The sequence below is a fragment of the Athene noctua genome, chromosome 4 (assembly GCF_965140245.1).
Source record: "Athene noctua chromosome 4, bAthNoc1.hap1.1, whole genome shotgun sequence".
Lineage (NCBI taxonomy): Eukaryota > Metazoa > Chordata > Aves > Strigiformes > Strigidae > Athene > Athene noctua.
Window position 1 is genome coordinate 33,395,560 of NC_134040.1, and position 16,760 is coordinate 33,412,319.

Genomic DNA, 16,760 nt, shown 5'->3' on the forward strand with positions numbered 1-16,760 from the left:
CTTCTTTTTAGCAACTCAGTTTATTATTATTATTATTGTCTCTTGCAGGCAAGTAATATTCTCTCAGCTGATGGGATGCTGGTATAAGAATAAGCAGGCGGATGGCAAATGGTTTTCTAGAATACCTTTGGAGTCGGGGCGTGTTTTTTTCCAGCTGTTCTGAAAGGAGCAAGTTACTTCCTGGATAATAATCTAATTATTTTACCTTTTGCTCTTGTTTCCTCGACAGGAGAGCTGTCCAGTCCCAGTATGGAAGAGCACAATGGCTCTGCAGAGACTCCCCTGCCGAGCCAAGGGCGGCACAGTGCCATTAAGTGTGGGTGGCTGCGGAAGCAAGGAGGCTTCGTCAAGACCTGGCACACACGCTGGTTTGTTCTCAAGGGTGACCAGCTTTACTATTTCAAAGATGAAGATGAAACCAAGCCCTTGGTAAGCAAAAGAAGGAGATGGGTGGGTGGTGAGGGAGGAAAAGAAGTTAATGCAAGCAGAATTGTCTAGTGTTTAAAGAACCAAACCTCTCCATCTCTGTCACTGACTCAGTACAACTTGGGATTTTAATGTGAACACAAAACTGAGTCAGGCCTTTGCAGTTAGCGTGGTTTCTCTGTCAGGCTTATTTCTAAAACTTCCAGATCTGGTTTTCTTATTACAGCATTTGAAAGGGAGTGAAGTGTACATGAAGTTCAAGTAGCAAAATTCAGTCAGATATCCTTGATTGAGGCAGATAAATAGGCTGTATTTGAAAAGGTACAGCTTATTTTTGTGCTCCTTCAAATGTGGAGTGTCCCTGCTTTGTGTCTTCCCAAATAGGAAATGCCGTGGACTATAACCTGAGTGCATTGCCATCTGTAATGTGGAACAGACTGCTGTCTGCTGCCTGGTTCTGTTTTGGTGATTTATTGCTCCTTAATGTTCACCTATTTTCCTATTTATTTAGCTTTTTCACCAGCATGCTTTAGGGCCTCCTATCTCTAGAGTGCTGTAAGCGTAGAGTAAATAATGCTGCCTCTCAGGTCAGAGCAGGCCTGAGCCTCTGTGATGAGAAGAGAGACCTTGTGCTAGTACCTACAGGAGTATGATGATCCTATGTATTAATTATTTCCTAGATGCCTGTGACTTCAGAAAAAGCTCTGGCATCTGAGAATTACCTCTGTGCAGATATTAAAATATAAATGCATTCATACTCTATGGCCACTAAATTTTTGATGGTGTACCTTTTATGTAGAATTTCAGAGGGAGTTCTCAGTGATGTAAAGTACATCTAATAAAGCTTCCTGTATGAAACAGGTTGTGACACTTTGTCAAGCTTTACAGCTTGCATTATGGCGTACGTGTTGCGGTCTTGAGGTAATTGTTCCCAAAGAAGGTTCTGGTATGAGTTGATTTCCCAGTACCAATTTCACAGCCTTGGCAGCTGTTTGCCCTTAAAATTATCCCGGATAGTATAGGTTAATTAAATAACACGCTGCATATTTACAAATTGTATTTTAGTGTGACTGCTTAAATACGAAACAGCTAATAATTTATGGGAAATCAAATGTATCTTTCACTTCATGTATTTTGCTAATTGAGAGTGTAAAAAGCAGCCATCAAAATAAAAATGTCTATGGGTCAGAGCATGGGTTGCCAGAATACAACACTGCTTCCTAGCACTTGATGTCTCCCAGTATGTTTGAATGCAAGGTCTTAATTGTTTTTTGAGACGTGACACAATGCTGTATTGCATGGAGCTTTGCACTATGGAGACCAAATTATCATCTTGCCCATCTGCCTGACCTGTAGGATGACTTCAGAAGATCCTGCTGACTTTGCTGCTTCCCTTTTGTCAAATGGAGGTGGTGATTCTGATCTTCTGATGCCTTTAATGGTTTATTTAGCAGTTGATTAAATAACTATTTAATAACTATTAAATTACTATTTAATCAACTGATTGTTTGAGATTTCCACTTAAGTCTCAAGTAAGCTCATAAAGACACTAGAGATACAAAGTGTGTGGGGAGAAGTACCAACAGAAGGGTAATTTAAAATATGCCAATAGGTTAGGAAAATGAATGGGCCTGTCCAAATTAGGATCAGTCAATATCTCATCTTGGTGCAGCTTTGGAATGTTTCTGAAACAACCTGTACAAGTGTCAATTCCTGAAATATGTCCCAGGTTCAATGCCATGTACAGAAATGTTTGTTTCCCATTTAACTTCATTGAAGGGTTTGCTGCATTAACTTTGACAAGAAAATCACTATGACTTTCTGAGAGCCCTGTTCTTCCTGCAGAGAGCTAAAGCAAAGAACTCTACTGATACCATGAATTTTCAGTTCACAGAGATATCATTAGGAAATGGCGAGCAGTATTTTGTTATATTATTATATTAGCCATGTAGTATTGGATCTGCATTTAAGATAAATACGTGTTTCTTCACTACTGGATTGAATAGTCTGCAAAATGTACAACTGTACAATACTTTCTTAGCCAATAATATAATGGAAAAGAGTTAATGAGGGTTTTTTTTTTCCAAATAGGATTGTAGTTTTTATTTTACTGTTTGGTTGTGTTTGGAAGGAGTTAGAGAGTGATGAGTGATTGAGTAATGCTTTAATAGCACACCTTGTGTATATATATTTATAGAAGGTGGAAGAATTATAGCAGGAGAGGACAAGCCAAGCCAATGAGTTTATGTTCATAGCGCTAATGCGAATTAGAGAAGAGCAGAATCCAGTTTCTGGTGCGAATTCAACAGGTATTCTGAGTACCAGTCTGCTTAACATTTGGGCTTGGGTTCTGTCCAGTCTGTACGAGAAATTACTCCATGACGTTTGTGTTTTTTAAAGTTATAGAGATGTGAGTGGAACTGAATTTCAGAAGAATATTATTATCTGTTAGCTTTTTATTCTACAAGTGACTGTGTATAATGAGAGTAAGGAAAGGAAGTAACATTTTGTGTCTAAACAATCAGTAAATGCTTTAGTATTCCTTAAGCATGCTCATTTCCTGCTAGTAATATAGGTAGCTACCTCATACACTCTAGTCACTATGTGTCCATCTCCTCCAAGTCAGACGATTAAATTTAAAAGTCGTTAACTATCAGCATGGGGAAATGTCTCTGCCAACCTGTCAGATGCCCAGAGGCACACAGAGCTATTGAAGAACAACAGAAGAAAAAGCAGTACACAGCTGTTAATCTTATAGTCAAGGTCAGTGAATTGTCATTGATTCTTTATCATCATCAAACGCAAGAATCTTTCCCTTGCAAAGTTTTATTGGTAAGAATAGCAGCTATCTTTTGCTCTCATATCCTTGAAATGTCTCTGGAGATCTGGCAAAGATGGCATTTCTGTTTACTGAAGATATGGGTATGGATAGCAATAATCTAGTGAATTCCAGAAGACAAAAAAAAAAACAAATAAATGAGCAAGCCATGTGAAGAAATAAAATCAGATTTCTAATAATTGTTTGTAATTTTTTACTTCTTGGAAGAGATACTGGATTTTGCCTTGTTAATTCTTTTTGGTGTCTTGGTAAGTAACATTACTCCTGACAGCTTGTTGTGCTCTGGAAAGCTAGTATTATGCTAGATCTGAAGGTCAGCTATCCAAGCTTGAAATGTGGGCAGCTGAAAGAAATCAGCATTTAGCATTCTCCCTTTCACAGTACAGCTGTTGTTTAAATGCAGCCCATGAAAATGTATTTCTTGTTTTCTTCTCTGCCTGTGGTTAACTTCTCTAGCTGTGTCTGGATTGTCATGGTCTTAAATGAAGATGGGAGGAGGAAGTCAGTGCCTCTCAGTGAGACAGGGTACTTCTGTGGTTTTGTGAGCAAAAGGAGGGGGCTTGCAGGCATCATCTCCTTGTTGCAGCTTTGCTGTCATACTCTCGTGGTGTTACCTAGGAAGTGGGTTTATGGGAGCAAAGCTAGGTAACATGTATTTATGGATTGTTGATACGAGGTTGTAAATGAACAAAAATGGGCAAGAACATCCAGTCAAAACAGTGTTTTAGGCTTAGGCACCTATTTAATTTAATTGCCACTCCACTTGGTTATGGACTTGAATTTGAGGTGTGTACAGTAGAGAGATCTTAAAGAACTGTGAACTAGCCTTCAAGAAATACTTTGTTGGTATATGCCTGAAAGCAGACAATGGTCTCCTGTTTCAGTTTATATCCCATCCTGAACACTTTGGTGTGCAGTTTTTATCCTCTAGATCTTGTTAAGCTCTTAACCGTTTGGCGTAAGTAATGCTAAACAGTATTTAGTGGCTCACAGGATCGAAGACGAGCCCTGGGAAGGGACAGCAGATTGAATGCTAAGGTGTGAATCTTAAATGTGGAATTTTAATCAGTCTTTGATTGAAACAGAGTAAGAGGCAGCTGGAGTCTTAAGTACAGGTCACTGTTAGTCTGTAAGGGAAAGATTGTCTTTGATATACAATCAGAATATATTTTTGAAGGATTGCTTTCTGGCTAAATACACACTTCCTATTTAATTCATGCAAAAATTACATTGACAGGAAAGTCCATTTAATGGCATTAATAGGAAATATGAAAGTTTTCAGTTGCATATTTAAATTGAAATATAGCTTCTAATGAATGTGTTAAATAGAAATGAATATGCTAATTGCATAATTTCAAACCTAGCCTGTCTGTAGGAGAAAATTTTCAGTATTAGTATTGAATATGATTAAAGATTGAGCATCGTGCTTTTTTATAAGTTAAAAGGGAATGAATAACATTTCTGGGTGGAGAGAAAAAAACTAATTGTATATGCCCTTTAGAACTGCATCACAAGAAATGGCCATCTTCGTTGCCTAGAGGATTTTTAGCAAGGGACATCAGAGCAACCAAGTAATAAGCGATAGGACAAGAGGGAATGGTCTCAAGTTGCACCAGGGAAGGTTTAGACTGGCTATTAGGAAGCATTTTTTTACAGAAGGAGTTGTTGGGCATTGGAATGGGCTGCCCAGGGCAGGGGTGGAGTCCCCATCCCTGCAGGGGTTGAAGAGTCAGGTTGACCCAATGTTGAGGGATCTGGTGGAGTTGGGAACGGTCAGGGCAAGGTTCATGGTTGGACTGGAGGATCTTCAAGGGCTTTTCCAACCGTGATGATTCTGGGATTCTGTATTATTCACTCTGGTCCTTGTCTTTAGGAAGCCACAGGAACTAGCTTTTGTGTAAATAGTGAAGAGCAGCATAACAAGCGAAATAGCTTCTTACAGATACTGCTTTGACTTGTAAGAGCAACTCCCTCGGTCTTGCATAGTGGAGGATGTGAAGCACCAAGTCTCTGCACGCTTGGCTTTGTGGGCCTTGCTCAAAACTCTACCTTTCATGGGGCAAATTCAGGGACTTAATGTGAAAATAGCAAGGAGTGTCCAGATCACTGATCATGAGCTTTTTCTAAAAAAAAAAATTTTTGTTTCATTTCTGGGCAAAACACTTGCTGTTAGTCTAAGAAATGGTCTTGGGATGAACATGTGCTACTGGGTGAACCCTCATCTGTGTAGGAGCAGTGCTTTGAAATACTGAGTTACCTAAAACCTATTGCAAACTGTAAGGGAGAAATTAATCGCATACAGTTATGCAGGTGTCACAAGAAAGGGGGGTGGGGGGTGTGTGTGATAGAAAAATTCCTGTTTCTTAGGAATTTCCGTGGAAACTCAATATGCTGGATGAATGTATATAAGATTTTCTCTAGATCAGTAATGATGTTTGCTATTAATGAAAGGATTTACCAGCAAGCCTTTCTGTTATTGGCTGTTGGATACAGTTTTTTTGGCAGTGGTAAATACAGAACTTTAAAACCAAACAAAGGAAAAGCCTCCACAAAATATCCATCAAAAACCATACCTTAAACAATTCATGTGAATGCAGTGGAATGAAAGGATGTCCAACACACCTAAGATGAAGATTTTAAAGAAGTCAAATGGTATTCTGCAAAGGCAGTCAGCTGCCAATGACTTCCTGAAATATTAGTAACATGCTCTGGAGCAGTCCTGATAAAAGGTTTCCAGCTGGCCTTGCTGAGCTTTGTCCTAAAAAAAAAAAAAGTAGACAAGAAATAGTGGCCCCATTTTTCAGATCTCTAAATGGAGCCTCCTTGTGACTGACTGTACACCCCTTCTCATAATTTCTGCTTGTGGAGTGCTTGTTGTTGGGTAAACTTGCACTGCAGATTGCAGCAGAGCAGTTGGCTCTCACTGAGCTCGGCACAGTTGTGGCCTGGATGTTGTTGCTATACCATTTTTGTTAGGCAGTCTGGAGTGTGACCTCTCCTTTCATTTATCTCCCTTCATGGCTTTGGACTTTGCATAAGCTCACTAAAGTAAGGTACTGCTGTTGCAGTTTTGCATGCGTTGTGTAAACTAGAAACAGATTTTGGGTTAGCCATGTGTTCCTGATGCAATGATATTTCCTGTTTCTTGAAGCACTTAGTTGAAGGAAGAGAAGCCTCTGTAACATAACTTTCTATTTATTACAAGTACATTTTTTTCCTTTCTGATAGTTCTTGATTTCCATCCACTAGACATAAGGACTCTCAAGTTTTAAACTGAAAATTAACTACTTAACTCTTATCACTGATTGAGTTCCAGATGAACCAAGAAGAGTTGTATCCTCCTGATGTGAAAAAAGCAGAATGTCGTGCTTTTTTCCTATGTGAGACAGAAACAGATACAATCTGGCATGGCAAAAGGCAAAGCAATCTTAAATCTGGTATTTCTCATGTAGTGAACTGCTACAGTGGTAGCTGTTCAGTGCAGAAACTGAAGTGAAAGCCCCAAAACTGCTTTGGCCCTTTCTCATAGGTTTTCAGGGAATGGGTCCTCAGGTATATGAATATAATCAGGCTTTTGCATCTCAAGCAATGAAATTTCTGGAATACAAGAATGTTTACTGAATGATAGGTTTTAGCTTTTACATGAGTAGAAAGTTCTGCTGTTTTTAATACCTCTGTGCTTTTGTAAGTTTTTAAGTCACTTACTGCTGCGTGTTTCAGCATATTCATAGAGACGTATTTACTGCAATTACTTATGTCAGTGCTGTTTAAAGGTGTAATACACTGGTCAGTAGATAACCCATGGTAATTTTGTACAAAAGTGACTAGTGTGATAAGGCTAAGTTTATTTGAAACCACGGTGTTTCTAATGCCATTATTCTGTTGCTTGGGAAAGGTTTCTCAAATTTCCAGGACTGAATTTCTGTTCTCAACCTGAGACAAATAGTCACAAGGTCAGTCACTAAGGTGCTCAACTTGGAGGTGATCAAATTCCAACTTTAATCCCCCTTTCTGCTTCAGACCAAAAATGTGAACTTGAGTTTTCTGTATTTGTTCTTTATTTTGTTCCTTTGAATAACTTTGGAGGCCTTGAGCTTGTCTCAGTAAAAGTCTTAAAAATTTTCACAGGAAGAAAGAGGGTTTCTCCTTCAGCATTAACTGCCATGTTAATTACAGGAGTGTCACTGAACACTATGGAAAGTTGTGGGTACTGTGCCAAAATCAGGCAATTACTGCGTAGTGATTTGCCCCAGCTTATGCTGTTGGAAATTAAGTTCTGCCATGAAGATGGATTTTAGGTTTCAGTGCACTACAAGGAGTATTCAGTGTCTCTCTTAGCTTTGCATGTAGCGGTTGTGTCATTGTCTGTGACTGTGCTGATAACGTCTACAAACTACTGTCCTGCTGTTGTACCAATTTTTTAAAAATTTGTGCATACTTCATTCCTGAGGGCTTGTAGTTTTCATTCTCCCTGAACTTGAATGAATTTTCAAAACACCTCTCAGGTGCAGTCTTTGTCCTTTCTTACATTGCTGCTGTTCTTTCTGTTCAGATCCAGCTCTGACCCCAACTTCCCCTGGGTTTTCCTTTGCCTCCAAATCCATTGGCTGGTGAAATAACAGCCCCCCTCCTCTCTGAGTATCTATGGTGTTCATAAAGAGCCAGCTGTATGGTGGTTGCTCACTGCCATGGTTCAGTGTCTCCATCCCAGTTGATGACTTGGAAAATAACACATTAGAGGTTTACCTTCCTACTCCCCATGCCCCCAGCAGTTCCACTACCTGCCTGAGTAGATCTTCAGTTTAAACTAAAACTACAGGTTTATAAGTATTCTCCACAATCAGTCTCTTTGATGTATTTTGACACCCACCTGCCTCAAAATGAAAAAACCAATGTGCTTAGAGGCTGTGAAAATATACCTCCTTTTAGGCTTCAGAAAACTGGTACAGTGACTGAAGTACAAAATTCCCCGAGTTGAGATAGTTTTGTAGGTGGGAAATGTGAACCTTTCACAGTGTTTGGAGTTGTGTATTCCACTGGGACTTTTTGTTGTTATAACCAAACTTGGAAAGTGAGGATGGTGAAGAAAAGATGATCCCACTGGAGTCTGCCTGTTTGTGGCAGGCAGTACTGTCCCAGGTCCTCTTCCAAAGCTGTTCAGAAACCACAAATACATGTTTCCAGGCTTCTGTATCTTTAATCAAGCTGAAGTGGGAAATGAGTTTTCGTAAATATTTTTATAATAGAACAAAGCAAAAATGCCTCATGCATTGATTGGAAATTCTAACACTCTTGACCCATGTGTGCATTCAGAGCTAAAGCTCTCCAGTATGCTACTGTGTGTTGTATAAACTGTGTGTATAGTTAGACTCAGCCAACAGCTGCTGTTAGATTGGAGAAGATACGCGCTCTAATAAGACGTAAACTAGCCAACAGCTTTATTTTAGTTCTTGGTGGCCAGTGCATCTGCTTAGTCCAAATATTCAGAGAACTGTCCCCACCTTTTGCTTTGTGGGACCAGGGAAGTAGCCTGTTTGTAACAGCTTGCTAACTCTAAAGTAAAGGTGAACCTGTAGTATGCTTCACTACATTTCATGGATAAGCAATACTTCCAGATGTAAGAAGCCACTACATGGTACAACTGTTTTTCCAAGGTGGTGGGGCTGCCTAGTCTGTAACTGTTTTGAGTCTTGCATTTCTTTCTATGCTTGTGCCATCTTACCCTTATTCCTTTCCTCTCCATTTCTGACTCATGCCAGTTGATAGGGTTTGGGTCAGGGAGGAGAGGGGAGATACTCTCTTTCTGCTTTTCTCTGTTGCCTGTCAGATGAAAAGTGTGTTTCTGGAGGATGCTAATGAATGTATCTTTAACAGGTTAATGAAGTTGTATGGAGCTGAGTAAAGATAGTGTCAGTCTGCTGCTGGTTCAAAAATATACTTGATGTTATGTTGTGGTGGTTGTCATTGATTGTCTTCTTACTACTACCTTGTCTGAAAGACTGCTGATATAAATTCCTGATCATGCCAGTGGTTTTGTATTATCAGTTCCAACGCAGTGCAATGCCTTTTGTCATATTCAGACAGACAGCAATGGTCTGCTCTAGATGTTTCTCTTTAGCTTTCCTTGCTTAATACCTGTTGTACCAGTAAAGCAACTAACCTGAGTACTGCTACACAACATGTGTGAGGGTATAAGGTGAAATTCTGTGGTAATCAATCTCCGAATTAATTTTAAAGTAAATTTAATGCTTTTTCTTTCAAGCGTAAGTGGATCCCTAACCATTATAAAAGTAATTTTTTTTTTGCACTCCATTAACTTGAGCAGTAGAGCTATATAAGTTTGTCTTGTCTAAGGGCAAACACTTGAGATAATTAATAGATATGGATGTTGTGGTTTGGAGCCTGACTGATCAAATTCAGTGACATTTGGTCAACTCATAAGCTGGAGTTGCTGCAGGTAGCTTCTAACTGAGTGTGTGCTATTAAGAGAATGCTTGAGATGTGGAAAAGTTAAGTTGGTGATGCATTATCTTGTGTAGGCCATAGTTAATGTCCCTATTTAAAGAAATCCTGGGTGTCCTTGCTTACTTCCTTGCATATTTCTAAGGGACTTAATGTTTCTGTAGTAACTGAGGAGCAGTTCTAGTAATAATTTTTAGCAGCATTTATACAAGTCCATAAGTCCAATTTCAGCTTCATTCAGCTGGACTGCGTAAATGCCCTTCTGTGTGAGCTTAGGCTCATCACATGAAAAATGACCCAAATCCTGTGCAAGTTCAAACACAGTGAAATGGTGAAGACATGCTATGTAACACAGACATTGTGGACAAAACCAAAGCAACCCTTCCTTGGTGTCTTGGTTATTAGAGCCTTTGGGTTGCCATGTGTTCCCTGACAAGCAGAGCCAGACATTTCAAATCCCACTGTACAGAACAAGTTTATTGTACAGATCAAGTTTATGAGAATGGCCATCACAGGTGGTATTTGTATTGGCAGCCTCAGAACAGAGGCCAAGGATAGATTGGTAACAGAAGCAGCTAAATTAACTTCTAATACTGAAGGGACATCCTTTTCAGCAGACTTGCAGCATGAAAGTTGAGCTAACAAAAGCTTTCTCTGTTACTGCTTGGCCTGCAGAATAAAACCCATTATGGCCTATGCAGCCACCCATAAAGAGCTCATGCTCTGAGTGAGTAGTTGTAGCATCTCCAAGGAAAAGCAAATGCTCTTAGCTCTTGAATAATGACCACAAGCAGTTGAAGAGTATTAAGGACTTCCGTTGACCAGGCATGTGTTTTGGAAGCCTGTTGGCATGAACCAATGATCTGGTCATGCAGATGATAGAAAACAGACACAAGGCTGTGATTTAAGTAGTGAGCTGATGCTTTGGTAAGCCACTACATGTGCATTTGCCAGAATACAGTCAGGATCTCACAAGAATCTTCTTGTATGATGGCGCAGCAGCATAGACCTTCCTCACCTAATCCATAGGCTTCAGCTCTGTTTTAGGACTACTTGCCTGCCCCTTTTCCTTCCATGTTTCCATAATGTCTGTTGCTTCAAATTTAAGTTTTTCTTTCTTCTCATAAAAAAAGGCAAAATCACAGGTCTCCTTTACTTTGGAGGGATCACTATTTCAGCCTTGAAGTAGTGCTAGACTTGTGAAGGATGGGGAGTGATGAAAAGCCTGCATTCCACGGTCCTATATCTATTAGTAATTAGTGTGTTTCTGTCCATATGCTGTGAGATTATAGAGGCCATCCCTCAGGCTGCCCACTTGGTCTTCAGTGAGAACCAACTCCTTTGTTTGCCTGTTTAATCAGAGCTTTAGTACCTTAGAAATGCATTTTAAAAAGCATGAACTCTCTAGCAGGATGCACACCCACCCCCCACCCCCTCAAAAAAGAACAGCTTGAAAAAAATATGGACGTATTTAGATATTTTGGAGCCCAGTGAGAATGAGACACAATTGCAGTTTCTTTCCTTTTCCTTCTTTGCATTTTCCTCACTGGAAGAACAATAAATAATGCTCCACGTCTGAAGAAGAGGTTTAGTATTTGTGGAGAGAAAGGATATTGTTAAAAAATTCAGCCTGTCATTAAAGTTACTATTTGCCACATACTGTCTAGTGTTAAGGTGCCATATTCCTCCCTGGGCTTAGAAGTGATACCTATACTACTGTGTACCAGCAACATCTGAAACTTTTTAGCTTTTGCAACCCGAAAGTATATTTACCAAATTGTTTGTGTGTTTCTCTTGATACTTTTTCTGCAAATGTTGTTGCTCAGTATGCTTTATAACGAAACTTTTGTTTCTAATACAGAATCACTAACCATGGAATATCTGGGAACGAGCTTCACAGCTTTTCTTGGTATCTTTTGTTGAATGTGATATTACCTCTTCATCTGTATGGTCTTAGACCTAACATAATGATCTAGTTTTCTGTGAGACAGATGATGTGCTATATAAACCAACTTTTGTGTGTTACAGAAATAATCCTTTTCAATGGGGGAAAGATTGCCTGGAGGAACTTTTTGAGAAAACACCTCATGAGAAATGCTAGCATGACTGGTATTAGTTACAACTCCTGTTAGCACTTCTCTGAAAAGGCAGACTGAGATCAATCTGCTTTCACAGTTCCTTACATAAATGTTTAAGAGCAGAGAGATTGGCCATGGATAGAGCTTGAATGCGATGTACAATGGTGTCAGGAAAGAAAAGGTTATGTAACCAGTCTCATGAGCATCAAACCCGCTTCATTTCCTTTAAATGAAGCTATGTTAAATTCCATACAGTATCAAAACTCTCTGTCCCCAAGTATCTTTCCAGGAGTGAAAAGATACATAGGGATGAGGCTTAGCAAGATATGTGTAGTAGTGGGCTCCTGAAGGTATGGTGTTTAGCATGAGAATTCAGAGATTAGTCTGGAAGAAGTTCAGTCTTAGATTTCATTCACAGTCGAGGCCGTAATACATATATGTTGCATTTAACTAACTTCAGATTAACAGAAGATATTTTTCCTTTTGCTTCCTGAGTTTGATTGTTATTCTAGGTGTGTTTCTTAATTTTCTTCCTGTATTTGTATAATGTAATTTATATAACCAACACTATCTGGGAAAAGAAGTACAAGTCACAGCTGAAGGATAAAACATACAGAGCCTTGTTAAACTTTTTGATGTACTGGAGTTTTTAGCTTTTGATTTTCTGGCCATGTGCCTCATTTTTGAATAGGTTAATCTGAGCTGAGGTGGAGGGTACAGAGAAAAATAACTCGGTTTTTTATAATGTGACAATAAGAAATGCATAGAATAAGTTGCCACCCTCTGGCTCATACCAGGGTGAAGGTAAAATCTAGTATTTTATGAGTAATCAAGCTGTTCTCAGCCAGTTGCAGACAAGGATTCACATATCTTATGCTGAGGAGATGCTAGAGAGGAAATGGGGAGGTTTTTTTTTCCATAAAATAGTCTCCAAGTTCTAATAAACCACTTGTTACAGTAAAAAGACCAAGTCTGGCAAATATTAATGCTCTTAACATTCTGGCTCTTGCAAGCTATGGAGCAGTCTTCACTGGAAAGAGAAAGCCCAGTCCTTCTTGCTTGTCCCTTGCAAGGAGGAGCTTTTACATTTTCCAAGGCACTTGTGTCTTTGGGGTATGAAAACACAGCCTCTACTCAAGTGTGAAATCAGGATTTTAGGACCAATGGTTAGGAACCTTGGTTTTGGACAGTGTTTCTCACAAGACCTGTGGGTGTGCTTGTGATTGCAAGAAACAGATTACATCCAGTTTTGGAAACAAACATGTGCATGATGACATTTGTTTTAACCTGTTTAGTATCATAGCTAGTCTAGTAAACACAGTGATTATTTTGGTGTCCCTTTGCTACACTGGAAAGAAGTGTCCAATTAACTGAGTGAGGAAAACACATCTTCTGCTCTGAATGCACAGAAGGCTGATCTAGTGTCTAAATCTGAGAGTACTGAACACTGAGTAGAGCTAATCAAGCTATTAAGATGACATGAAGAAAACACAAGTAAAACCAAGATCCCTATTCTTGGCTTGCATTTGCAACACAGCTGTACTCTTGCACTTTTTTAATATGATAACTCATACATAAGTACAGTAGTATTTCTTATGAAATGTTTAATTAAGTAGAAGAAAGGTCTGCGAGGTTAAATTGTTGCTGTTTTTTTGGTATCCCAAAAAAGGACAGCATTGGGACTTCTCACTGTTATTTGTGTCCTGCTGAAAATACCAATATAATGTTCTCAGGAGCATTCCCGATATGTGATCTGTTGTTCTTTGAATCATTGAAGCAATTTTGTCCTAACTAAAGCAGTGTTGTGTATGGATTCTGTACTACAGATGTGTCGCTCAATGTCTTTGCTGTTGCTGGGGGTCCTGCTCAGTTTGCTGCTTCTGCATATTTCTGGGTAACATGGAATTTCTGTTACAAAACCAGGAGTAGTATTACTGCTGGTAAAAGACACCAGGTTTCAGAAGTTAAAAGGGTTTCATTAGTCGAGTGATGCATATTCACTGTATTTACAAGAAAACCCCATTCCAGTATTTCTTAAATACTTCCCTTCCTGTGTATGTTTAAGTATCAGAATTTAGTACAGCTCTTAAAAGCAGTGCATGATAATTCAGTTGTGCGGTGTTCTCTGTAATGGAAGCCATATGATTTGCATCCATAATCACAGTATTGTCAGTGGTCAGAGGGCTTGTATGAGAAAACTTAGCTGTGTGGTGTAGGCTCAAAGAGTGCAACCTGAGATGGAGGGAAGAGCATGTTAAATGAGCGGCTAGAGCACAGGATCAGGGTTTCACAGCAGGTGTGAGGAGGAAGAGCTGAACTTACAGGCCGAACGAGCTGGTAAGACTTTCATTAATGTGTTAAACACCATTCTTCACATTCTCTCAGTTTTCTTCAGAGGATAATTATTTGCTTGCATTGTTCTGTTTGGCTCAGCTCATGAGACACAGTGTGCATCTGCAAATGGCATTAGATTCAGTATTTGGCTTGTAGTGCTTTCTCATAAAAGACTTCAGCCACTATTGTTTTTAAAACCTTAGGCAGCTCACAGTAGAGTTCATGAAGGTATGCACTGTGGATGATACAGGGACAAAGGGGTTTTTTACAGAATACTCTCTTAAGTCTCAGTGTGTAGACAGTTTTAAATTAAGGTTTGACAATAGAATTAATTTACTGGTTAATTATCCGGTTAAACAAACCAGACAGTAAAATGGCAAGGCATTTCTGAGATGTTAGAACAGTACATATGCTTCTTAAATTGGTGATAATGCCATCAATGGGGCAAATGGCTGCCGAAGAAAGAAACCAGCCAAAGGCACTCCCCCAGCTCCTTTATCCTGTGAACCGTGTCCAGCAGGTCCCCAGAGCGTTGTAAACATTCAGAAAGAGCATAAAGCCTTTTCATATAGGGTTGTTGTGAATAAGAGATACTATCCAGAAAAGAATTGCTGCACATTGTGGAGTTCGTTAATGTGTGTGTCAGCAACAAGGCTGAATGACAGATTTCTCTATTAACTGTTTACACAAACTGACAATTGGGCCACCGTGTGTCCAGCAGGAGTGAGGTGGTAGAGAGCACCTCTGGAGAGGAAAACTGTGATCATCTGCTTTCAGAGATGCAATGCTCAGGATTGGGAGGGGAGAGAAAGGAATCTCTGCAAGTCCTGGGAGAAGGCCTTCTCACTTGACCCAAAAGGTGATGCTGCAGTAAGGTAGGGTTTGTTCTATCTAAATCATTTCAGGAGGAGATTTCATAAGGAATATGATTATTTGTGTGAAATTTTGGAAAGCCCACAGAAATTTTTCTTATGGGCATTGCTGGTCCAGATCTCTTAAATAGTAGCAGTGTCACCAGGAGCAGGGAATGCCATTATCTCCTGCCCTCTTCACAGCTGCATGTGGAAGAGAAGGGGAAGGAAGGTTTCAAGAAGGGTTGCTGAGCTCAGGCTAGTGTGGGTCTGGCTGAATTTGGGCTCTGGTGAAATTGAAAGGGGGAGGATGAAAAAAAGCTGTGCTTCTCTAAGAGAAGAGCTAACATGTTAAAGACTGTATGAAAGGAAAATGCTGAAGATAGTTTTTTAATGGAAGTGTTGGAAATGAGTCTTTGAGTCTTTTGACTTCTTATAATAAGTGTAAGTGCTCCTGCATGATGTTTTGAAGCTCCTAGTTCATGTTACTTTCCAAATGAATACAGTGTTTTTCTGTGTGCTCTAAGGAATCCAAAATTTCTGTTTTATCTGTAGAGCCTGGATTAGAAATAATTTTAGAACAGAGGCTCTGGGAACCAGGCAGATCAGAGTGATGCTTTGGGCGTTGGCCTTGCTGGTTTGCATAAAAGCAAAGGGCATGACTAAGCAGTGAGAGTTTTGGATAGGTACACACATGCAGACCGTGTGTATGCATCTCACACTTGTTCTTGTCTGGGGTGAAAAATGTGCACAGTCTAGCTGTCAGTGTTGAGTGGATTTTAAAAGTAGGTCATTCAGTTAGCACTGTTTCTTCTGTTATTGCAAGGTTTGTTTTCTTTTGGGTATCCCATCTTTACTGTAGGCTTCTGCTCGAGCCTCATATCCCTTAATGACTGTTACAGTATTGCATACAGTATAGCATCTGTATCTAGTTAAAAAGTAGGACTAGTGTAACAGGGGCTAACATCACCATTAAGTTAACAAGCAGAGACTATGTTCCATTTGACAGGTGCCTTACTAGCTCAGAAGTGTCTCTGTTTTCAGGTAGAAGTAGAAAATATTTTCAAGTTTTATATCCACTTTGACTGACATAGCACTTGATAAGTACTATGAAAGGCACTGTCTGTGCACAATACAAAAAAAATGCAGGTGCTGACAGAGGTATGAACCTGAAGCCAACCATGTAAAAGCAATTTTGCTATTGCAGTGACCTGGTAGCTTTGTGTGTTTGAGTGGAGGTGTCACTTGGGGGCTTATGAATATTGTAGCAGTTCAGTCAAATTTACTTTTTTTTTTTTGAGACACAACAGATGTTCTATCATTTTAATGACTCTAATTTACTTAAACTTTATTACACAAATTTTCCAAATCTATATATCTTACTCCGTATCTGCTGAAACAGCTAGTTTTTGTGTGTGTGTGGTGGTGATGGTGACCTTTTTTCTTTTGCTATCTTTTCAGTTTAGGGCTATTTAGGCTGTAATAGTTAAAGTACTGCTACTGAGAAATGCCTTATATCCTGGCTTTCTACTTTAATAAAAAAGAAAAATCCCAACCAACAACAAAACCCAAAACTCAAAATCAGTAAAACCCACTAATGTTGCTACTAGACTGATACACAATAATGATTATTCTAGACTCCTGACTGGCAAAAATGGTTTGGAATAGTCCTCAATGTTACCTTCCAAGAGGGCAGCACTTCTGTGGGGCTCCTAAATTTAAAAGGTGTCACTGAAATGGGTGCCTAGGCAAGTTTTCATTGGGATGAAA

General features: G+C 39.4%; 1 protein-coding gene across 5 annotated transcripts in view; it reads left to right on the plus strand.

Annotated features, from left to right (window-relative positions):
* ARHGAP24 (Rho GTPase activating protein 24) overlaps positions 1-16,760 on the plus strand; it is a 226,819-nt gene that overhangs the window by 38,968 nt on the left and 171,091 nt on the right. For 3 of the 5 annotated variants that reach the window (XR_012633558.1, XR_012633559.1, XM_074904925.1), the window contains exon 1: positions 235-429. Coding sequence is in view for 3 of the 5 variants with exons in the window: in XM_074904925.1 (XP_074761026.1) it covers positions 250-429 (180 nt within the window). In the remaining 2 variants the exon portion in view is untranslated. Of the gene's footprint in view, positions 1-229; positions 430-16,760 lie in introns of those variants that run through there. The other 2 variants (XM_074904927.1, XM_074904926.1) reach the window with 1 other exon arrangement.